The sequence below is a fragment of the Plecotus auritus genome (assembly GCF_963455305.1).
Source record: "Plecotus auritus genome assembly, chromosome: 5".
NCBI lineage: Eukaryota > Metazoa > Chordata > Mammalia > Chiroptera > Vespertilionidae > Plecotus > Plecotus auritus.
The window spans coordinates 123460709-123486719 of record NC_137776.1 but is presented as its reverse complement, the minus strand read 5'-3'; the positions used below and the strand labels follow the sequence as shown (position 1 = coordinate 123486719).

Here is a 26011-nt window from a genome sequence, read left to right as displayed (position 1 = left end):
TCCTGTCTCATGGATCCACCAAGTCTGCAAAAGTCAGCAGTTGTTGGGATACTCTGTTTGACTTTAGCACCTAATCTAATAAGGTGTGTTGTTTTAAGAACAGCAACAAGATGATGAAGTAGGATCAGGGGAGACAGAGTCCAAATATTCCTAAAAAGTAATATCCTGTGTGACATGACTGACGGAAGTAAGGCCTGTGGGCAGGGGAGGTGTGAGTCATGGAAGTGAGCAGCTGTGTCATGATGGTCAGAAAAGCCTATGATAAGTCAGGAAGAAATCAGAAAGCACGTAAACAATGTTATTCCTAGCCAGTTGTCTCCTCAAATACTTGTGGGAGAGAGAAGGAAAGGGAAGAAGGAAGGAAATAAAGAAAAGAGTACAGGAAAGAAGTAAAATCCAACCCAGGATATAGATAAAACAAAGGCATCCTGTGCCCATATTCTTGCTAACCCTCACAGGCCATCTTCAAGCAAGGTAGGGTTTCCCTAATAGCTTCCATTTGTTGGGAGCTTACAACATGCCGGTCACTGTGCTCATCACTTTACAGGCACTGTTTTGTTTAATCGTCCCCACAGTTCTGTGAGGATTTATATTCCTATCCTAACTTTATAGCTGAGGAAACTGAGTCTTTAAGGGGATCATGTCATTAGCCGGTGGCAGGTTCAGATTTGGAACAAGGTGTGTTTAATTCCAAAGTTGTTACTAAAGAGTTTGTGTTTCAGTCTTGGCCTCTGTTAATGGTGTTCATACATCTACCCTCCCTTCCAACATCCCTCCCTGTCTTCCTCCCCCATCCTATTCCAGGCACTAAACTCCAGGCGTGGGAACTACCACAGGGAAAAGAACAGTCCTCCTAGTTCCATAGTAGCTTATAACCTGGTGAAAATCACCAATCGGTTAACAGGCTTCTTTTCTATCTCCAGCAGATAAGCTCCATCTTTTACTCTCAGTTGCCAAGGGCAGAACTAGACTCTTGGCAAAAGCTAGTGCATAAGGGATAATGAAAAAAATCACTCAAGTACACAAAGCCAAACATATAGGAAATGAACCATGCTAAAAGAGAAACCAATAAGACGTAAGTGAATGTCTTAAAACCCAATACTGAGTCATTAGGCAAAGCACTCAGTTCCTAAAAAGACATTTTTATAAGGAAATACTAAGTCATCCAGAGAGATGCAGCCTGGGCTTACAAATCTGGAAGGCATTGGTAGCTGTCTTGAAGCTTTGCATCTTTGCTCTGCCACTACTAACAACCACTGGCTTAGTCTTTGCTTAGCAGATGGCCTGTTCATGTTGTAAGTTATAAACACCATTTCCCCCTTATACACACACACACTTCTCTTTCCCCAGTTGCCCCAGTGCAGCCCTGGGTCCCTGCTTCCTTTACTGTGCCACTCTCTTCTCTAACTCTTTCTAGTACCTCTCTCCTTCCCCTCCCCCCAGACTTAATCTGAATTACCTTGCCATCTGACCACCCAAATTCCCAGATGACCCTTTTCTGTCACTTGTGCAGGACCCAAGTCCTTTCAACCCTTTATCTCCCACCTGCCCCCCCATATATTCAGTTCAACTCAACTAAGAATTAGAAAAATAAAACTACCTAAGCAAATCCACACTAAGGTGTAAATGACTGATGCCCAGTCCTTCATTCCAGTCTTAAGAGCATGGGCTGAGAATTATACAAGCCTGGGATAAAACCCAGTTCATCCAACTTACTTGCTTGTTGGTATTAAATAGACTAACTTTTCAGAGCTTCAGTTTCTTCATCTTTAACTCTGATCAGTCTTGTGAGGATCTGTATGTTATGTGCTTAGCATAATACTTAGTACATATTAAGTACTCAGTAAACAGTAATAGGTATTAGCTATGATTTTTGTTTAATTCTCCAAAAAGCTGTGCTTGGGTTGAAGGATTTGGGTGATTTGTGTACATTTAGGGAACTTTGGCTCTCACTGATTTTCCCTGAAAGAAGGAGAGACAAGCTCTGTTATAGAGGAAAAGGGCTGCCCAGTCTAAGCCAAGAATACCTGGTCCCTAATTATCTCCTTTTATAAGCTCTAGCTGCTGGCAGGACAGGGGGATGGGGGCATTTTCTACTGGTTACAGGAAAATCCAGCTCAGTTCAGGAAACATTTATTAAAGTCTTGCTGTGTTTTAGGCTCTGAAGAAACGAACAAGTCTAGTACACAAACAGATCATCACAGTGCACAGTCCAAATGATCACAGTAGGTGTGAATGACTCTCTTCTGGGAACACAGAGATGAGCCACCTAATCCAGATGAGAGGTGACCCAGAGAAGCTGAGTCTCTTGTTCTTATAGAGGTCAAAGTACTCTTCCCTAAAATTCCAATCAAACATGTTATTGGTATACTACTTACATATTCCTCCGAAGGTCTCAATCCAGGCATTGCAAAGCCCTTGGGACAAGTTTGTGTCCTGCCTTTTGTTCCCTTCCAATCTGATGAGCCTGAAAATGCTTGATTCCTTTGTATTATAAGAGTATTTCTGCTTGCTCTCAATTAATTACCAAGGAGCTGATACATTTGCATCCCATAAGCATGTCATCCAATAACAATTATGACAACTATTTTAAATGGGTCAGATTCATTAACTGCCAGATTTATTGAATCTCTGTCTCTTCAGGTTACACTAGAACTTGAAGTCTGAGCATTTTTCTGTAACTTCCATGCCCTCTTCAAGGCTTAGGAGATTAAAGAGAGGATCCTAGAATATAGACACTGTGTTGTGCTGCATCTTCAGGCAATGGTGGAGAACTACAGAAAACAGAACTACTTGGCTCATACATTCCCCAAATCTGCCACTTCCCTCAGCTGTAAACTTAGGGTCAACAGCTCTTAGATCAGTTTCAAATTGGCCTCTGTGAAACTTGGTGTTTTGTAAATATAAGATATTGAATTATTACTTTCTCTTTATTTCTTCTTTTAAGCTCCTGCTTCATCTCTTGCCATATGAAATACTTTAGAGGGTTGGTTTTCAGGGCCCCACTATCTAATCAGTCTTCTAAATACTTGATTATTGTGCAGATGTCATTGGAAGATTTGCTTAACACAAAGAGACATCAACATTGCAGAGAAATCTGAGCTTGCGCACTGACTCTCAAGTTATTTTGAAGTTTAGGGAGTAAACAAAATGGAAACTTATACTCTGGCCTTGTTAAAAGCCCCACATGTCAAATCTGAGTTTCTCCTTTCTTAGAGATAAAGGGTTTGTGGGAGGACTGTGGATCATTGCTGAGTATGTACAGGGTGCTCTTTCAGAAATTGAATTAAAGTTCTTAATGATAGAAAAAAAAAGCTTATACATCACAGATGCATTTACTGGGGAAATTTTCTGGAATAAATGTATATATGTCTGTGGGTGGTCTATTGCCCAACCCCCAACACCACCCATCTATGATACTTTTCCTGCCCCAGCTCCTTTTCCACAATAGTAAACCAGAGAAATCAAAAATTGTGATGCCCAGAGCTTATACAATTTTGAGCTTCTCAAGCTCTAGAAAATCACAGAAGGAAACTGTTATAAGCAAGGTATTTATTGATGTAAAATCCACCACAACTAGACAGATACCATTTATCAATGCTCTTTTTGTGAGGAAAATGATGCCAGAATTATGATGTGGGAGAGGCTAATATGGAGCCAGATCTTCCTCCCAAGGTGCACCCCACTGTCAAGCTCGATTTTGTGGCTTTTTTTTTTTTGGCACTAATGGTAGGCTGTTTGTTTGCATCTGTGGAGAGACAGTAAGAAGACTGTTTGTTGACCAGAAATGCTTCCATTTCTCTCCTCTTTATTCCATGTTACCTGCGAGGCACTTCCACCATCCTTCTGAAGGCACATCCCAGGCACACCTAGAAACACCTTGAGTGAAAATGGGCATGTCATGTGCTTTATCTTTCGTTTAATGGAGGTTGACGATATAACTGACCCATAGTGAAGTGAAGTGAAACCACATGTGGGCTGGATTGACCTTCCCTTGATCTAGCAAAGAAAAGTGCTGTTTCCCAGCTCACCCCTGCATACTTAACTCCTCCAGGAGGGTAGTCCTGCAGAACAAGGTTGGCAGGAAGTAGACTACTTCTCATCACACATGGTCTTGCTGCAGCTGTGCATCTATCTGGGTCTAGAAAGTGGGCCCATTGATTGTATTCCTTTCTCTTGACATTTAGAATGGTAGCTGTGTTAAAGTGTTAGATACTCCGTTATATCTTTCTGCATCTTTTCATCCTCCAATTTAAAAAATTTCCTTCCCGTTGTTTCTGAGCACAGGTGATCTCTAAATGTAAGCCTATCCGAACACTGATGCCAGTTCCATAACTGTTTGTTTGTTACTTATCACATTTGGGACCCCCGAGCCCTTCTCTGTAGATAGACTAGCATCTGAAAAAGATGGGTTTTCTGAACATCAAATGTACCTGTTTGTTCAAGGGAACTCTCTCTACTTGTAAAGCCAATAAAAAGGTGAAGCACGGGGTGGTTTCCACTCCAAATCCCCATGCTTGCCCATTGAAAGATAATGCTGATAGATCAAGAGACTTCATAGTCCTCAAGTAGCATTGGGAATCTGTGTTTGTTGTGAGCAATAATTTTGCCAACCAGTTCCTGGAAGCTGAATTCATTCACTTCTGGTGCTTGAGGGATCGTGGTCACATGAAGAACTTGGACACCACTTCCCCGTCAGCTCTTTCAGCCCTATTAGTACTGTCAGCAACAGAAGATCGTAGAGCTTTGTTCTTTACACTCTAAAAACCCAGAGTGTGGCAAGGAGTTTGGCTGACAGACTTGTCTGGAATCTAAAAAGTTGACACATGAATCTCCCTCAGTGTCTAGGGTTGTAGAACCCCAGGATGTAACTTTGTCAAATTCCTTCATATTTTCTGTGAAGAAAGAGAGGCCAAAGGTATTAAGTGACTTGCCCAAGTAGCCATGTCTAGCAGAACTCAAGCTAAAAGCCTAAAAAGTAATGTTTCCCAACTTCAGTGTTTATCATAAACAGGTATAGTGAATCAGAATGTGGGATCTGGAGCGGAATTTCCTGAGTTCAAATCCTGGCTCTACCACTTACCAACTTTGTGTCCTTGAGCAAGTTACTTAACTCTTCTTTGTTCTTGGTTCCTTATCTGTAAGATAAAGATGCAATAATACTTTCCTCATAAGGATTCTGTGCATATTAATGAGTTAATCTATGTTGGGCACTTACATGAATGCCTAACTGTTGAAGAACATGTTCTATATAAGAGTTTTCCAGCGCTAAGGATGCACTAAGAGCTGGAATCAGGTGACAGAATAGGGGACCCAGATGGTGAAAGGTAGACATAATATACTCCTAACTAGGATAAAAAATAATTTTATTACCAAACTACTGAAAGAAGTTTTTATTCTTTCTCTATACCTCATTATCACTAGAGAAATGAATTGAGTATTTTATGTATAGCTGGAAAGATACCAGTTACCTCAGGTAGGAAATATTTTATCCTTTCCAAAGATGTGCATATTGATCAGTGAGAAAAGCATGCCTTACTTTTTGAGAGTGAAGAGTAGGGGATAAGAAGGCAAGTGGGACATGAAAGGGAAAGAAGGAAAATAGCTGCATTCATAGAACATGAGGATTTTTCTAGTAATTTACTGTGAATGAATGATAGTCAAGAGTTAGGAATCCAGCTGACTTCCATGTGGCATGGGTAGAAACCCTCTCCACAGTTTTGTGGAAGTCAGATGGATTCCAGTAAATTAAGTGACTGGGTTGCCCCACTGTTTCTATTTTGCTAACTAGAAAAATGGACAACATGCTCTGAGGATCAGGGGGCAGCTAGAAAGTTCTCCGTGGCCTGGGGAATGTTTGGCTGCATGAGGCTAAACTGTTCATTAATGTAAGTGTAATATAAAACAAGCAAAATGGACTCGCAAAATAGTTACCCTAATTTGTGTATAATCATAACAATAATTCCAAGGAACCACAAATAGGGGGAAAGGAATCCCAAAGACCATTCTTTCTGTTGGCCTCTCTTGTGTCTGAGAACTAATATTATAACAACAATGACAGCAATAATAATGATGGCAGCTGCCATATGATATTTTTCTCCCAGCACCTGTGCAAGCTAGAGGCTAGCAGGTAAGAACACAGTTAAGAAGTCTGGAGGCAGACCACTTAGGACTGAATCCGGGATCTCTTCCTGACTTGCTGTGTGACCTTGGTCACATTACTCCAGTTACCCCATATGTAAAATGGCATAATAATAATACCTCTATCTTGGATTGCCATGAGAATTAAATGAGTCAGTACATATCAAGTTCTTACAACAGTACCTCGTACATAACAAGCATCCAGGAACCATTGGAAGCTGTTATTGAATTACTGTCCTGTATTACAGATAAAGAAGATAAATCAGACATTCAAAGTAGGTAACTTGCCCAAGGTTACAAAACACAGGTAGGAGTAGATTGTAGTCCTGGTCTGCTGGAATCTGAAGTTCTGGGTCAGTGTGATTCTTTGATGTCATGCTCATGCATCTCCGGCTTGATGAACACAGCTCAGGGATTTAGGGCAATTCATCAGTACTGTTCAGATCCAAGTGTGTTTAAAAATAGCGTTCCAGGGTTCAAAGTGCTAGCAATGAGTGAGCATCATGGATAATCAAAAACAAATGAGAGATTTAATAAGCCAATGTAAATGGTAATATGAAGGTTTCAATTTATTCAGACTTTAGCCTGGCAATAATCCCTTAACTCACCCTGAGATAAGAAAACATCAAAGAGTAAAACATACATCTACTTAAAGAGATCTTTGAACCTAACGTGAAAAATAATGGCTGGTCATTTTTGTGTAGTCACATATGAAGACATTGGTGAAAGGCCTCTCTCTTATCCTCGGGACTAGAGAGTACAGGCTTCTGCTCTCCATGGTCTGTGGATAGAACATCTGCCTGAATAGAAACATTCCTGGTCTGTGAAGAGCAGGGGTGTGTGTGTGTGTGTGTGTGTGTGTGTGTGTGTGTGTGTGTGTGTGTGTCGGCACGGATGGAATTAATCACACCCTGCTCCAATAGCTAGCTGCTTCCTCTCCTGACTCCACATATCAAACTCTGGAGTCTGAGACAGGACAGTTTCTCCAAGAGAAACAGCTCTATCTTTTCTTTTCTTCTGCCAAGCCAGGTTTGAGTTGAATTTACGGCCTGATTAAATGTGGTAGAAGACCTGCTTGAAGCATTGTGTCACCCTGTGCCATGGGCCTATTGGAACTCTCACCACCAAAACCTGGCACCCCTTGGGATGGACAGAAAGAGAACATGCTGAGCATTCAGCCCTCACCTGATGAGGGGTGTGCCATTCAACAAGGCCCTGGGGCGATGAGTTTGAACTGTAGTGAGCTTGTGTCACCTTTTTCATTAGAGCTCGGACTGCCCACAGTGCCTCTCTTTCCAAGACTCCCTTGCATTAGAGAAAACAGAGAGGACTGAGAACCAGAATTTTCCAAGGACTTACTGGGCTTTCTATGCCTCAAGCATGGAAATAGGTAAATTAGAGTTCCCCAATTTTCCATTGTTTTTTATTGTTGTTGTTGTTTTTAGAGAGCAGCAAGGAGGGAGGGAGAAGAGAGAAAGAGAGAAACATCCATGTGAGAGAAAAACCTGGACTAGTTGCCTCCCGCACGCACCCCAGCCAGGGCCGGGGATCAACCTTGCAACCCAGGTATGTGCCCTTGACCAGAATTGAACCTGCAACCCTTTGGTGTGCGGACCGGCACTCTAACCACTGAGCAACTCCAACCAGGGCCTGATACCTTCTCTTTACTTCTTCCTTTGCCCAGCCACCTCTTAGTTAACCTTCAAGACTCAGCCCAGACCTTACCAACTCCAGGAAGGCTTCCATGACTGTATCTCGTCCTCTTGACTCCCAGCCCATGTTTTTATGCCCTCTAACAGCTGGTGCTAATCTGTCTCAGAGCCTAAACTGCGAACCCCATAGGAATGGGGTCCATATCGGTCTCATTTACTACTCCGTTCTTTCCCATAGAGCAAGAGTAGAAATGTTCATTCTGTGGGCATATAAGGTCGGCAAAATCATTGGGTCTGGCCCTGCCAAAGTATTAGGGGTGAGTTCATTAAATATTTGACCAAATGTAGTAGGCTCATTTTTAAGTTGATAATTTTGCATAGCCCGCGGATTATGTTATAAATATTCAAATGGCCCTTGGCAGAAGAAAGATTCCCCACTCCTCACACAGAATCTGGCCACAAAAAGTTATCAATAAACATAATTGACTGAATAAATAAATGAATGGCACTTATTACAGTGTCTTGTAGTTATCTCTGAAGGCCCTTATGGTCAATAATTCTTTTCAAATCTCTTTTTCCCCATCATTCCGTATAGCACATGATGTATGGTAATTTTTCAACAAATGAATACATGGTTATAGGCACACATACATATACGAGTGGTTGAATACACAGGTAGATGGAAAAATTAAGTCTACAAGGCTGCAAAAACAATTATCTTGCAGGAGATAACAGAAGCAGATCTGTGGATCCTGACATAAAAGACTGACCTTTCCAAGCATTTCACTTGCAGAAAAAAAATGGTGAATATAAATGTCCAGAAAGGTTTCTTTTTACAACACAAATAAATGGAGTAAAGGCACTCACTCAAGGGAGTGCATTAGATTGCTAGGTCTACTGTAACAGCGTACCACACAGTGGGGGTCTTAGAACAGCAGGATTTTATTCTCTCACAGTTCTGAGGCTGCATGTCTGAATCAGGGTGTTGGCAGGACCATGCTCTCTCTCTCTCTCTGAAACCTGCAGGGAAGGATCCTTCCTCACCTCTTCCTCGCCTCAGGGTTTGTTAGCCATCTTTGGTGTTCATTGGCTTGTAGATGCATTGCTCTAATCCTCTGTCTTCATGTGGTCATTTTTCTGTCAGTCTGTATCCAAATTTCCCCTTTTCATAAAATACCAGTCATATAGGAATAGGATCCACCCTAATGACTCATTTTAACTTGATTACCTCTATAAAGACCCTGTTTCCAAATAAGGTCACATTCTGAGTTACTGGACGTTAGGGCTTCAACATATCTTTTGGGGAGGACATTATCCATTTATAACAGGGAGACATTCTTAGGCTTGTAGGGTTGTGTGGTATGTTTTTTTGTGAAGAATGCCACCTGCAAATCAACACATAGATGGAGATTTTAATAGCCTGATTTGATGTATGCCAAACAATTCCCTTTTAAAATTTGATCCCAAATCTTAAAAGCTTTGTATTCTACTGGGGATGATAACTAGAGAAAAACATTTAAGCAAATAGAATTGTATCAACGAAGACACTCTAACCTTGGCTTAGAGCAGCTTATGTGGTCAGTGTAGTAGAATACAACCAAGACAATGACCATTAATCCAATAGGATTACAAAGAGGGTGTATTTGTTGTGGGTTGGGATGTGAGAGAAACCTCCCCAGAAGAGGAAGGGTTTGAATCAGACCCTGAGGTAGGAACATGGAGAGCATTCTAGGCAGGAAAAGTTGGAAGCAAATTCCAGCAGTGAAAAAGATATGTCAGGAAGTCAACAAGTAGTTGAGCCTGGCGGAGGCTGACCCTATTTAAGGAAGGTAATTCTGCAAAAAAGAAGGAGCCTACTTAGTGGTAGACCATTGGTGTGAGAATTAAGATAAGAAGGAGACTGCCTGTCCCTCTCTCTTCCACTCTCTCTACAAATCAGTGAGAAAATATCCTCGGGTGAGGATTTAAAAAATAATAATAAATAAATAAAAGGAGAAAAACTGGAATAAAAAACAACAGATGACACATGTTTATGATTGAAGTGATTCCTTCTCTTACCTTGACCACAAGGATAACAAGCCTGCAACTATTTTTAATAAGAAAGTTCCACCTAGAATTCTGGGCAAGCCAACTAAAATGTTGACCTCCTAAGGAGAAAAGCGATTTTGCACAACATCTACCCCACTGACAGGACATTCATATCTGAATTATAACAGCCAATAGGAATCCTATGTCATTTAATGTACTGGAAGATGGGTGATTAGAGAATAGGAACCAGAGTTTTGATGTTTTAATCGAATCAAGCTGCCTGTAAGTAAACAGGCATTTGGGTATTTCTCTATGAAGTCAGATGTCATGGGGGGGTGGGTAGTGGTGAGGGAGGGAAGGCTAAAGATATTCTATACAACTGGGCCTAGTTTCAGTGCCATTCAGCTGTTTGACAAGTCCTGTGGAGGAAGGAGGCTGAAAGCAAATGGTTCAAAAAGATAATAGATGAACAGTGTTTGTGAACCACAATCAGTCATATAAATGCAAGTTGTTATGAGCACCACACTGCCTGTCTTCTGAAATTATCGGGACTCTGGGTCAGCCAAATAGCCATTAACTCATCAGTCTTTCCTGACATTGCTTGCTGTGTCCCCTGGGTGTTTGTCAGTCTCCCATCTTTGCTGAAAGTATGTTGAGGGTGGTGAGCACGCTTCCCACTTCTGTCTCTGTCACAGTGCTTAGCAGTGAATGCTTAAGTTGTCAGTTAATGTGGCCATGCCACAAATGTTCTTTCCCTCCATCTCCACAAACTCTGACTCAATCCAGGAAGAAGTCTCACTCTGTTCATCTAATCTCTATCTTCACAGTAATCATCCATGCATTTAACAAATATTTACTGAGCACCCAGTAATAACAGTCCACATTAGCTAACATTTATAGAGCCCTGAATCTGTGCCAGGCACTGAGCTTAAGCCCTTAATCTAGATGTTCTCACTTAAACCTCATAACAGCCCTTTGAAGTGAGTATTGCTATTATTCCCATTCTTAATATTAATAAATTGTTAAGTAACTTGCCCAAGATTATGCAAATTAGAGAGTGGCAGAGCACAATTCATTTATAGATAATCCAGTTTCAGGGCCCAGGGTCTTCCACATTATGTCCCAAGACCATCCAGAGCATCTGTGATGTGCCAGGCACTGGAGTGGGTGCTGGAGATAGAAAGAGGAGTAGGTCAGAGCCATTGCTGCACATTCTCTCACTAGAGTGCAGTCTAGTGAGAGAAACAGACAAGGAGACAAAAATAACTACAGTGTAATACTGAAGGTGCGCCTGAGGGAAGAGAAGAATGACCTTGGGAGGAAGGAGACAGTAGCGTGCTGCAGAGAAAGGTCTAACTCTGCCTGGTGGCAGGGATATCAGAAAAGTATTCAGACAGGAGAGGGATGTTTAGGCTCCACCCTGAGAGGCAGAGGAGTTCACCAGCTGGAGAAGAGGGGTACTCTCTGCTGGGTACTCAGCCAAGCTCAGTATGGGGCTGACCTGAGATTAAACCAGAAAGATATGTCCAGTCTTCTTTGTGAAGCATAGTACAGGCCAGCCAAGGATTTGAACCTTTGCCCATGGCTAACTATCTGTGGTGTTTTATAACCTTTATTTTGACATAATTTCAGTTTTTTAGTAGTTGCAAAAATAATACACAGGGCTCCCTTATACCATCCCCTCAGTTCCATAGACGTTAACATTTTGGGGCCATTTGAGAATAATGTCAAGAGATATCCCATTGCATCTTAACATGTCAGTGTGTACTACCTAAGTACAAGGCTGCTGTCGTAAATAACTACAGTCTAACCATCAGAACCATAGGTGACATTAAATCACCATCTCATCCACAGACTCTGTTCAAATGTTGCCAGTTTCCCAACAATGTCCTTTATAGGTCCAAGATGTGGTTGTCATTTCTTTTTAGACTCCTTCATCTGGCAGTATGTTCTTGTCTTTCATATCCTGGATGGTTTCAAGGAATATAGGCCAGTTACTTTGTTAAATGTCACTCAGTTTGGGTTTCTTAATGTTGCCTCATGATTTTTGAATTTTTGACAAAAATACCACAGAAATATACTATATTCTTTTAGTGCATGTGGCAGGAAACAATGAATGGTTGTTGTGTTCCATTCATTACTGGTGATGTTAGCTCTTATTACTTGGCTAAGGTGATGTCAGCCAGGTTTTCCACTGTAAAATTATTAAATATGTTGCCCTTATTAATAGTAAGTAACAAATAAATATTTTATGGGGAGACCATCTGAACTAAGTAAATACCCTATTCCTCATCAGCCTTTGACCCACCAGTGTTAGTATTCACTGATGATCCTTACTTGAATCCTTTTTTATTATTATGGTTGACAAATGGTGACTTTCTAAATTGTATCATTCCTTCTAGATTATTAATTGGCATGCTACTGTAGGGTAGCTCTTTCTCTTCTTATTTATTTATTTATAAATTTTTAAATTTCTATTTTTCTCAAAGGATTAAAATCCATTACTATCAAATTATCCCAAGCATGGCCAGTGGGAGCTCTTTTAAACTGGCCCTAGTGTCCTTTTGACATATATCCCATCATTCTTTGAACGTTTCCTAGCTTTGGGGTACAAGATGTTCCAGGCTCATGTTTCATTTTCCCAGCCCCTGCTGGAGCCATTTCTACAGGAACTGCTTCCTGAGTGGAGAATGGTATTTGGAATCAAGATCTGGGCACTTGATATACTTGATACAATTGGGATATCATTGCTTCTAGGCCTCTCAGCAGAAAGATCTGGGAAATCTTTTATACAATATGTGTTTATTTATATACACATTTTTATCTGTTGATGTATCTGTATCTATCTAGGTATCTGTCCATCTATTAAAAACCACAAGTTCACAGAGAAATGCAAATTAAAATCACAATGAGATATTACCTCACACCTGTCAGAATGACTATCATCAATAAATCAACAAACAGCACGTGTTGGTGAGGGTGTGAACAAAAGGGAAACCTTGTGCACTCTTGGTGGGAATGCAAATTGGTGCAGCCATTCTGGAAAACAGTGTGGAGGTTCCTCAAAAAATTAAAAATGAAACTGCCTTATGACCCAGCAATTCCACCTCTGGTGATATATTTGAAGAAACCCAAAATACTAATTTGAAAGTTATATGTACCCCATGTTCATTGCAGCATTATTTACAATAGCCAAGAAATGGAAGCAACTTCAATGTCCATCAGTACGCAATTGGATAAAGAAGATGTGGTACATATACACAGTGGAATATTACTGGGACATAAAAAAGAATGAAATCTTACCATTTGCAACAGCATGGATGGACCTAGTGGGTATTATGCTAAGTGAAATAAATCAAACAGAGAAAGACAAATGCCATATGATTTCACTTATATGTGGATCTAAAGAACAAAGTAAATGAACAAACAACATAGAAACAGACTCACAGTATAGGGAACAAACTTATTGTTGGCAGATGGGAGGGGGTTGAGGGGCTGAGTGAAAAAGGTGAAGGGATTAGTAAGTACAAATTGGTAGTTACAAGATAGTCATAGGGATGTATAGTGCAGCATAAGGAACCCTATCTAATAAAGAGGGAATATGCTAATTGACCATCACACCCTCACAAAATGGCGGCACTCATAGCTAATAGGGATGGAATATGCTAATTGACTGTCACACCCTCAAAGATGGCTGTGCCCACAACCACAAGATGGCGGCACCCAGTCCCCTCAGCCCCCCAGCCACCCAGGGCTGGCCCAAGGGACAACCAAACGACTGAACAAGCAGGCTGCGTGGGGCGACCAGGCCGGCAGGGGGGACAGTGAGGGACAACCAAACAAATGAACAGTAGGCTGCATGGGGTGACCAGGCTGGCAGGGGGGGCAGTGAGGGGCAACCAAACGACCAAACAGCAGGTTGCGTGGGGCAACCAGGCCGGCGGGGGGGGGGGCAGTGAGGGGTGACCAGGCCATCAGGGGGGGGGCAGTGAGGGGCGATCAGGCTGCTGGGGGGGCAGTTGGGGGCGACCAGGCTTGCAGAGGGGCCAGTTGGGGGTGACCAGGCCATCGGGGGGGCTGTTAGGGGTAATCAGGCAGGCAAGTAGGTGAGCAGTTAGGAGCCAGTGGTCCCAGATTGTGAGAGGGATATCCGACAGTCGACATCCCCCAAGGGGTCCCGAATTGGAGAGGGTGCAGGCTGGGCTAACGGACCCCCGCATGCACAAATTTCATGCACCGGGCCTCTAGTCTATATATATAAAAGCCTAAGTGACCAGCTGACCAGCCAACCGTTTGACTGTCCAACCAGTAGCTATGATGCGCACTCACCACCAGAGGGCAGACACTCAACGCAGGAGCTGCTGAGCTGAGGTGACTTGGCAGCTGCGGTTCTCGTGTGATGTACCCGGAACCAGAGAGGAGGGAGCCCGATTCCAGGTTGCATCACCCAAGAACCACCCTCTCACAATCCGGGACCCCTCAGGGGATGTCGGAGAACTGGTTTTGTCTGTATCCCTGCAGGCCAGGCCGAGGGACCCCACTGGTGCACAAATCCTCTAGCCCATTGGCTCCCCATTTCGGGTCTGGCTCCCCACTGGGCTTCTAGCCCATTGCAGAGGTTGTAGGTCTGGCCCTCACAGAAACTTTTCTACTCGATTAGCTAAATGATGAGACTTGCAGGACCTACTGGCTGCAGCCCCAAAGTCTGGCGCCCACGCCAGCCCATCCGCTTAATATTGATTTCCAGTGGAGGCAGCGAATTTTCCTGCTACCACTCTTGGCTGGGAAACTGGCTGCAGCTTCCCTCCTTCCAGGGGACAGTAGCACCAGTGGGCAACCTCTGGGGAGGGAAGGAGGTGAAGGAGCAGCTCAGGTGGGAAGAAGGAGGTTCCCACCACCACAGGACTCCACCTGGGCAGAAGGGCCTGGGTGGGGGCCTGACATTGAGCAGGGTCTTGCCCTAGGCTGACTAGATTCCAGGCTAAGTAAATCCTGTTTGCTAAATAATGGCATTTTGCATCCAAATGCTCACAAGTCATCAGTTACCACTAAACTTAGGGTAAAGTGAGATGAAAGAAGCAAGACAGATACAAAGAGAAAGTGACATAATATTGGGAGAAGAGAGGAGGGAGCCCAATTCTGGGGTGTGTCACCTGAGAACCACCCTCTCACAATCTAAGAACCCTCGGAGGATGTCAGAGAGCTGGTTTCAGCCCAATCCCCGCAGGCCAGGTCGAGGGACCCCACCGGTGCACGAATCCATGCACCGGGCCTCTAGTATCCTATATAATAAAAGGCTAATATGCAAATTGTACCCTCGGGAATTCGACCACTCGCTATGACATGCGCTGACCACCAGGGGGCGGCGTGGGACGAAGAAAGGCTTTGGCCCACAGCGGGGGAAGGAAGGCCCCAGTCAGCCCTGATCACCGGCCAGGCCTAGGGACCCTACCTGTGCACAAATTCATGCACTGGGCCTCTAGTAGTCAATAATATTGTAATAACTATGTATGGTGCCAGGTGGGTATGAAACTTCTTAGGGGGATCACTTTGTAAATTATATAAATGTCTGACCACTATGCTGTACACCTGAAACTAATATAAAATAATATTGAATGTCAACTCTAATTGAAAAATTAGAAAAATAAAAAATTACACATTCACACTATTTCCTACCAATCCAATTCCACTTTCTGACAGTAAGACATCTGATTCTCATTCCTCTTCATATATTTATGTATTTGTTTAATCCTCCCTGAATGTTCAATTCCCAGCTACCTTGGCCAATGCTGAACCTTGTCACATGCCATGGACCATTCCTCATCATAGCTCATGCTAAAGTTTAGCCTCTAAAAGGGGGAAGAGGAAGGACGGGGAAGGAGGAATAGCAAGTTAGAAAGTTCAACTGCAGTCATGCCATGCCCTCTTGCCCCCAGTGAGTGCACTGGACCAAAGCTGAGCCCTGGACAGGCCCTCCCTCCTGAAAACTCTCTTGGACTCCTATGGGGGTTTGTAATCAGAGGAAGTAAAGTGAGCAGATTTGTATTTTGGAAGCTTAGGGCTATGGATAAATTGGAAACTGGGAGATGTAGAGATAAATTGGGAGCTGCTAGTAATTGTCTGAATCCCTTAAAGTGGGACAGGATCCTAGATGGTGCCCTGCCTCAGGCTTTCTGGAGGGCTGTGCTCCATGGTGATTGGCCATCGCCTGATTGCCGTCTGCCTCCTGACCTCAGAGGCATGCTGAAGGAAACAGACATCTGTGAGGAACTTTAAAAAGTCACGGATAGAAATGTTGGGCAGAAATGCCAAGTGGAAGGGTTAGACACAAGGTTTTAAAGAATGCTTCTAGCAAATAACTGAAATTTACAATGGTGTTTTGCCTCCTAACAAAAACTTTATTTTAAATTTTTGAATAAAGAAACAAGCCCTAGTTTGCTGCAAAAAACAAGGTAAGGGATGGGTATCAGAGCATAATAGCTTGAGGTAAGGAGAGTCTGCCTTTAGAAATTATGTGCATTTATACCAGCAATGAGTTACTGGAGACAATAGGCCATTCATTACCTTCTTTAAAAGAGTAGGGGAGAAAAACGTTGGCAACTCACCTAATGAGCCCTCAGCCAAAGGAAGGTGAAAATTCCTCCTGTGTGTAGCTAATACAAACACAAGCTGCTAAGAAGGCCAGCCTCCATGAGTTCTTGATTGGCCACATTATCTCTGATGCCACCTTTACAAAAAGCAAACCTGTCCTTGGGGGGACTGCAGTCTGCCTTTGCCCATTGGACTGCCACATACCACTGCTATGTTATTGAAATACCTCCAAGTATATTTATATCCCTGGGTGGCATCAGTGTTTTTCCATTCTTTAGGAATAGAGCTATCATTTTGTCATTTGTCATTTTCTGAAGTTGTAAGCATCAGGGATCTTAAAGTGTGCATTTCACATCTATTTTGTTCTGCTGTATTCATTATTCTGACACTAAGAAGTAGCAGACTATAATTAAGCATGTAGGAGCCAGACTGCCTAAGTTTGAGTTCTGATTCTCTTGTTTACTAGCTGTGTGATTTGGACAAATTACTTCTGAGAGCCTTTATAATGTTACCCTGTGGGAACTTGTAGTACCTTCTTCATAGGGTTGATGCAAATATGTATCCCACATCTTGGGTGACCTTAACCTTGAGTCCTGCTGTAATTCCGGGATGTGGAGCTGGGGCTTATACATCTACGGTGCTGGCCTCTGTGATAGGGAGCAGCCCCGGTCTCAGCCCCATGTGTCCAAGTCTTGGTAGACTTGGATGTAATGCAAGTGGCATTGACATCTGTGTGAGTGTTGACAGGAGGCATTGTGGGCCATGACTAATTAATCATTTAACTTCTCCAGGCCTCAGCTCCTTGTTGTTAAAATGCAGATAATATTAGTATCTATCTCACAGGGGTATGGAGAGGATTACAGAAGACAATACACATAAAGAAACTAGAAAGTGTCTGGCTCATTGCAAGTTCTGTGTAAATGTTAGAATCACTATTGTTATTAGCAATTATGTGTGCTATCAGCTAGGTTGCTGTCACATTATAGCTTATGGTTCATGGCTAAGGGTCTCTGCCCCGTGTAATGACATAGTTCTGGATCTCTGTCTGTCATTACACGGCATTCTTCCCAGCCCAAGGCCAGGAGCTGGCGAGATCTAGACAGAGTGACAGGACAACAATCTAATAGGCTGAGCTTTGGGCAGAACTCCAGCACCATCAGGGAATTGGGAAACCAAGGCTAAACCTAAAATCCAGTTTAAAAGACAGGCCAATTCAAGTATACCTATTGCTGGGCAGAGGCAGGAAGACTAATTCTAGCCTTGTGGGTGGGAGGTAGCCCTCTGTCACCTGTCTGCCTGCCTGTGATCAGGTGTCAATCACTCAGAACCTGAGCAGGGTCCAGCCTGAAGCGACAGAGCATTAGCTCTGACCTGTCAGCTCTCAGAACCTTCCTTGAAAGCAGGTTTTGACAAAAGGGACAGGAGTGTGGAGAAGGACTGAGAGGAAAGAAAGCCTTATAGAAAGAGAACTCTGAGGGAACCAGAGTCTCCCTAAGGCTCAAACTGAAGCCTAAAAGCTGAAAGAAGCCACAGTGATTGTTTTTACCATCCTTTTTATATAGATAGGATCATGGTCCTTTAGCCAAAATCATTGTGGCCCATGTGTTTGGAATTCAGAACTTTTTGTATTTTTAGGATTACTAAGACATAAAATGTATAACACCCCTAGTAAGTTCTGCGGAGGTTGGGAGGGAGAAGCATAATCCATCAGGCTTATACTGTTGTAGTAAAATAAGTTAATATTTACACCAGTCGGGATGTGACCTATAAAAGCATTACCTCAATTCAGGTCCAGTGTTGTCACCAATAGTTTATACCACACTGAAGAAAACTCTATGGTGTTCAGAGCTTTGGGGTCTTTGAAATTGGTGGTGGTAGTTCTTTAGTGGACACAGTTGAGATGGTTGACCAGCTGAGTGACTAACCAAAGGTACCCACACAGTTGACTGGGGCTCCACTCACCTTGTACTTACTGAGCACCTGCTGTGTTCCAGGCACCATGCTAGGCACTGAAGTTACAGGGATGTGTTGGTTTCCAAGGGCTGCTGTAACAAAGTACCACAAACAGGGTGGTTTAAAACAACAGATTTATTCTCTCATAGTTCTGGAGGCAAAAGTCATGCTCAAAATCAAAGTGTCAGCAGGGCCATGCTCCCTCTGAAACCTGTGAGGGAGAATCCTTCCTTGCCTCATGTAGCTTCTGGTGTTTGCTGGCAATCCTCGACATTCCTTTGCTTATAGATGCATCACTGGATCTCTGTCTGTCATTACACGGCATTCTTCCCTCAGATCTTATGAGGACCACAGTCATGTTGGATTAAGGGTCCACCCTACTCCAGTATGACCTCATCTCAAGTGATTGCAATCTGCAATTACCCTGCTTCCTAATAAGTTCACATTCTTATTAGGACCCTCCTTCCTAATAAGAAAGATTGGGGGTTAGGATTCTGATGGGGGATTCATACCAACCTGTAACAAGTGGTAAACCAGAATAGCCATACTGCCATGCTCTCATCAAGGTAATAGATTATAGGTACACAATACCTGACCACAATAAAGGAAACAATCAACAGAATGGAAAAGCAAATCATCTATCTGATAAGGAGTTAATCTCTAAAATATATAAAGAACTCCTACAACTCAATAGCAAAAAACAAACAAAAAAACACAACAATTAATTCAAAATTAAAATGGGCTAAAGACTAGAATAGATATTTCTTCGAACAAGACAAACAAATGGCTAGCAGATATATGAATATTGCTCAATGCTACTACTCATCAGGGAAATACAAATCAAAACCACAATGAGATATCAAATCAAACTTGTCAAGATGGCTATTATTTTTTTAAATTCCATGAAATATCACAAGTGTGATATTTGTGAGGGTGTGGAGAAAATGGAACCCTTACCCACCATTGTTAGGAATGCAAAATGGTGCAGCCACTATGAAAAACCTTAGAGTTTTTCAGGTGGTTCCTCAGAAAATTAAAAATAGAGCTACCATATTATTCAGCAATTCCACTTCTGGATATTTTATCCAAAAACGTCAGGACATTGAAGAGATATGAGCACTCCCATGTTCACTGTACACTCACTATTCACAATAGCAAAGATGTGGAAGCAACCTAAATGCCCATAGACAGATGAATGGATAAAGGAAATTTGGTCTCTACATAGAATGGAATATTATTCAGCCTTAAACACAAAGTAAATTTGCAATGTGGGACAAAATAGATAAATCTTAAGGACATTATGCTAAGTGAAATAAGCCAGTCACAGAAGGGTAAGTACTCCATAATTCCATTTATATGCAGTATCTAAAATAGTCAAATTTATAGACTCAAAGAGTGGAATGGTGGTTGCCAGGGGCTCGGGGGAGCAGGAAATGGGGAGTTACCAAGCAATGGACATAGAGTTTCAGTTGTACAAGATGAATAAGCTCTAGAGATCTGCTGTACAACGTTGTAAGTATAGTCAGCAATGCTGTATTAAGCTTTTTATGATTTAGTTTTGGAAGTTACAAAGCATCACCCTGCCTCATTCTCTTCATTACAGTGGAGTCACTGATTTCAGCCCTCTCTCAAGACTCCATCTTTAGAAGGGCGGAGTGACAAAGAATGTGTGTATGTATTTTAAAACCAGTAACCCCACAACATATTAAAGTGTGGGATTCACCCAAGCTAGGGATTCCAAAATAAGTTTATAGAAATTCAGACAGGAGCTAAAAGAAATATATTCAACCCAGCTTCTCCTCTTCTATTCATTAAAATTTAGTGAATGTTGATAGGACAATTTCCAAGGTATTTTCTGGAGATAGCGTGGTACAATAGAAAGCACAAAGGCTTTGGAGCCAGGCACACCCACGTTTGGACAACTGTAAAATGAGGAAACCCAGCAGAGCCTGTCTCATGTTGTTATGGAGGTAATTAATGACACGGCATGTGTAAAGTGCCCACTGTGATGGTAGATCCCTTCCATTTGCTAATTTATCAGGAAATAATAAACAATATACATTAATTATCTAGAAGGTGCTATGATGAACCTTGTGAGAGATACAAAACTTACTCAAACATAGACCTTGCTTTTAAAAGGCAAATACCCCCATAGGGCTCTTAACAGGCAGAATAACTATAATACAGTTGAGAAAATGATATGTGTCTGCCACAGGTATAATCCTTTAAATGTGGATCAAATTTGGATATATAGAAATGGAATAAATTTTGAGGGATAAGGAAAGAACCCAAAGTATTCCATATTATGAGTAACAATTTGAGTAAACACAGAGCTAGAACATACCGGGGGTGGGGCATGAATTGAGAATAAGAAAGTAGTTTACTACAGATATAGCTTAAACATAGAGTCGATGGATGGAGGTCGTGGAAATAAGGATTGGAAAAGTAGTTACATATCAGAGTAGCAGGAAGAGATTGAGTATGCACTCAGTTTTACAGTCTGACAAAAAAATATTAAGGCTAAAGAATTTAAACCAGTTTTAGGGCTGGCTATGGAAGGTAAGGAACCTAGCTACTGAAGGACACCCTTGCGATGCTTTTCTTGGCCAAGTCCTATTGCAGTATCTTTCTGCCTCACGTTGTAAACAGAGCTTTCTAAAAGTGATCATTAAAGAGCACTTCTGACTCAGAGCCCAAGCAACTGAGCTTTATCCTTATCATTCCCATTTTGGAGGCTGCAACAGCAGGGAAATGCAGTGGGAATATGTTTATAGGTCGTTGGCTCGTTATAAATGCACTTCTTGAGACGTGGCCATTTGGAATGGCCCATTTATGCACTCAACTCATCTGTGGTTATTTGACTTCCACCTCCAGATAATGAGGAGTTCTCTCCAGATATTTTCCCTCAAGAAGACTGATCTACTTAGCAACCTTCACTTTTGTTACATTCTCCAGTCCCAGGCAGTGATGAGATTTATACATAGGACAGAGACGTTTGTTTCTATGCTGTGATGGAAGTTTGAAGGAAGTTGGAGCCAATGACCTTTCACTTTGAAGCCAAGGAAAAACAAGCACAATTTTTTCAGTGTTGCTAAGAATGGGAACTGGAGAGATGAACATAAAGGCTTTTTCTAGGCCCACTCTTCAATACGTGGTGCCCAAAGCTTTTACGTCTTACCTAGCACACCCTCCTTATTTTGATGAAGTTTATGTTCCATCAAAATAAACATGATTGAGCTCACTCTTGATGATTTTGTGGGTAAAATTGAATGTTCCATTTTATCACCTTCTTTGCTTTAGTCGAAGTAAATAAATGCAGGAGCATAAAGGGAAAGGGTGGATTTGAGGCGGGGGGATAGAATTCCTAGCCAATCTTTGTGCTGGAACTTCCCACATTCCCAGGTAGCTCTTTTTACTCCATTAACAACATTTCACATCATGGGCAGTGTTCTCTGCACAGGTGCTCAGGTGTCCTCTTCTCTGATTTCTTCCCAGGTGGGAAATTGGCAAGTGGAGTCCATGCAGCCTCACCTGTGGGGTTGGCCTGCAGACCAGAGACGTCTTCTGCTCCCAGATACGCTCCAGAGAGATGAATGAAACAGTAATCCTGGCTGATGACCTGTGTCGCCAGCACAAGCCCAGCACCGTGCAAGCTTGTAACCGCTTCAACTGTCCCCCAGCCTGGTACCCTGCGCAATGGCAGCCGGTGAGTTCTGAGTATTGGAGTTTGTGTTTGCATCAGGGATTCAGGACAAGGGGTCACTCTCTTTGAGTCATTTTGTTCCTTTAAAGGAATGTTTAAGGTCAGCTCATTTTTTCCCTTGTGAGTACTCCCCCAATCTTATTCAACTCCAGCTCTTTTAATTACATACCATGTTCTTTCTACTGTGCCGCACCATGTAATCTCCAAAAGCAACTCAAATGAACTATGTAGTAAGTAACCTGAGCATATTCATGACAAAGTTTTCACCAGGCTTATGAAAAGTCTTAGAAATAAGGACAATGTGGTAGGTTTTCCATAAAGCTGAATCTGTCCTGAATCTGTAGCCTTTCTAGTTTTTTGCTAATTAAAATTCTAAGAGATAAAGGGACTAGGCAATGATGTTTCTTTTTTTAACATAATGACTTAGTAAAATAAAAAGTTAGAAATCTTGAATCAACTCCAGACATTTTTTTTTCCTGGTCCTATGAATTCCAAAAGTCTGGGAACTGTTGCTTTAAAGCAGGGCTTAGCAACTGCAGCCCAAAGCCAAATCCAGCTCACAGCCAGTTGTTGCCACTAAAGTTTTATTGGAACACAGCAACACCCATTCTTTTATATGTATTGTCTATGGCTGTTTTCGCCCTGTGTGGTTGTGACAGAGACCACATGGCCCACCAAACCTAAAATATGTACTCTGTCCTCTTACAGAAAAACTTTGCTGACCCTCCTCTAAAGCATACATTACAATAATACAAACAAAACTATTTTATCACGGTATCTTATCTAAACTTACATTTATCAAACTTTAAATAATCTTTTTGCATGCCTTTAAAACAGCACAGAAGAATTTTAATGATTTTAATAGAATCCTATTTTGCGATTTCCATCCCATTAGGACATCAGTCATAGCTCCAGCCCCAGGACCTTGAAATGACACCAAAGGTCACAAAAAGTAAGCCTGAAAGGTCAGGGGGACATACATCCTGGTTTTACTGAAACAGATTTTTACTCTCAAATCTGTCCCAATTAGAATGATAAAGTAGAGGGTTACAACTGAGAAGGAAGAGAGGGTAGCAGCTAGTGCATACCCTTGCTGTTTCCTCACGTTCTCTGTGCTAGTCACAATCAGGTGCCAGAGCCCCTGCCTTCTCCCAGCCCATCATGGGGCTGTGACTTAGAAAAGTTCTCAAAGGATCAAATAGTAATGAGTGAGCAAAACACTAAAACATAAAGCATCAGGAAACAGATATTGATTGTACATTTTCTTTTAGAGCTTAAAGGACTATGGCTAAGTTCATAAATTCCATTTTTGTGTGATGATTTGTGGAAGTCAAGAGGATGTTATACACTTTCAGTGTCTATGTAACAGTGTTTGGTTAAGAAATATATAGTATTACACACCTAATTGAATCCTCCCAACTATCCAGTGAAACGTAGGTTTTATTATCTTCATTTTGGGGCTTGAGGAAACTGAGGCTTACAGAGCTAGCAAATTTAGGGTTGGCCATCAACCAGTTTTATGGGATCCTTTCCATTGTTGGAGACCACTGTGGCCAAAAGGGCCCTCGGGGATTATGTATGAGCCCCTTTGTTTTACAGATGATGTAAACATGTCCGAGATATGGCCTTGCCCAAGATCTTAAAGGCTGGCCCATAACACAGGTCTCCTGGTTTCTAGTGTATTCATACTGTTACCTTTAACTGAAGTGAATCCAGGTCCTTAAACTGCACCACTAACCCATGCAAGCCCTCAGACAGGACAAGGAATCAGCACAACTCAACCTCCATTGTTGAAACTATTAAGTCACTGTATTATTAGCTTGTTTTGCCATTAAGCACATAGTAAGTTCTGGACAGAACATTTATTGAATGACAAAAGGGATAAATAGATCAAGAATACCGCCACACAAGCCCTGAAAATTCTGACTTTATATCTAACTGTTCTGTTTGCTACATGGTTATAGGTCATATTGACCTGCCAGGAAAAGTGAGTGAAATACCAATCCCTTTAGGTTAATGAACAACCGCAGTAACCTATGGTGTTTTAAGGTTTTAGAGCACTTCCATATACAGACCTTTTTTGGTCTTTTGATACCACCATGCCCAGTCTCCCTATTAAAAAGAGTGGATTTCCAAGGAGTAAATATTCTTCCATTTTCCACCTACCTTGGGCCTGTTAAGATATGAATTCATTTGGAAAACTTTCTATTTCCTTCCATTAGGGAAAAGTTTTGGGGATAACTCAAGTACAGATATGGCTTGTTTCATTGTGCTTCACAGATACTACAGGGGTTTGGGGGTGTTTTTACACATTGAAGGCAAGACCCTTCACCAGCTAAAAGATTACAACCTGCTTTATTGCGGGGGTCTGGAACCGAATCTGTAATATCTCCAAGGGATGCTTGTATAAGTACACTTTTCAGATCAGGAAACGAATAGTAAACAGCTCTTTAAAGTCCATCCAATGAGCCACTGACTACACTTTATTAGGACCTTTAAAAATATCCTATTTCATACTCAATACATAATTATTGTGGAAAATATTTAAACATAGTAAGAAGAACATAGAAAGTAAAAGCCACCAACGATTCTATCCTCCAGGAAAGAAAAGTGCTGTTAAAGCATTTGGTGAATGGGGTCTGTTTTAAGGATCCTTGGTCACTTCCAGGAATCTTTCTGAACCTAGTGGTAATGATAGACTATTTTTGTTACATTATTTCCTAGAGTCCTACTTCTTTGATTAAGTTTGTAAGGCAGAACCAGCTATTACTGACCATTTATTAAAAGAAAGAAAGTCATTGTTTATGTTATATGGAATAAGTCGAGAGTAACATGTGTCTCCAGGCTAATTGGCTGTTGTCTTCAGGAAGTACTTAGGACACCAGCTGCTGATCATCCATTTGTCTGGTGAGCCCTGGTTCTTGGCAATCCTTTTGGGACAAGGAAACCTGCTGTGTACTCTCAAGGTCTGTCCCATTTAGCTGCTTGGATCTAACAGAGGATAGTGCTGAAGTCTCTAATCCTTCAATACCCAGTTCACTGTCTTTTGTTGTTGTTGTTGTTGTTGTTGTTAATGTTTTTATTGGTTTTTTAGAGAGAGGAAGGGACAGGGAGAGAGAAATAGAAACATCGATGAGAGAGAAACATCAACATCTATTGGCTGCCTCCTGCATGCGCCCTGCTGGGGATCCAGCCCACAACCCGGGCAGGTGACCGACTGGAACCTAACCTGCGACCTCTTGGTTCATGATTTGATGCTCAACCACTGAGCCACATCAGTGGGGCAGTGTACTGTCTTTATTTGTGTGAAAGAAAAGGAGATGGGGGATCAAATGCTTCATTTCAAGAAGAAGATAACCCCATGGACGATGGATTGTGGCCCATTTGAAGGGAGAAACTCCCCCTCCTTGCTGTTTGAACACTGGGCTATCCTGGCCTCATGCAATATGCTTTTCTTTCAAGGGGGAGCATAATTTCAGTTAATCTTCATTGGCCTGCTAAGAATGCAACCTTCTTTGTACCTTGTAGAGCATTTGCCTGACAAATGGCAAATAGCCAATATTTACACATTCTGCAGGTCTGCTGGGACCTCGAGTGGAGTCCAAGTATTTATGTTAAAATTTTAGTTTAGAAACAATTAGGCAGATGTGAAGCAGAAATCTAACTCTACATTTGGTTTTTAGGGGACCTTCTTTATTTCAGTTCTGCCTCTTAACGCAATACTGTGTGCCTTGGTTTTTATCTCTGGTCTTATTGAAAGATTCATTTAATATTTCTCTTTATCAATTTAGCTTTAAAATCATGTTGGTTTTTGTTTAGTTGGCTTTTGAAACACATATCTAGTGCATCAGTCTTCTCTAATTTTTTTTTAATATGCGCACATATCATTATCAACTTTGGTGTTGGCTGTATATTAACGTATCACATACACCTCATAAGAGGC

General features: G+C 41.9%; 1 protein-coding gene across 2 annotated transcripts in view; it reads left to right on the top strand.

The window, feature by feature from the left end:
* ADAMTSL1 (ADAMTS like 1) overlaps nt 1-26011 on the top strand; it is a 409739-nt gene that overhangs the window by 239732 nt on the left and 143996 nt on the right. For both annotated transcript variants that reach the window (XM_080667642.1, XM_080667641.1), the window contains one exon: nt 21861-22071. In XM_080667642.1, coding sequence (XP_080523768.1) covers nt 21861-22071 — 211 coding nt within the window. The remainder of the gene's footprint in view (nt 1-21860; nt 22072-26011) is intronic.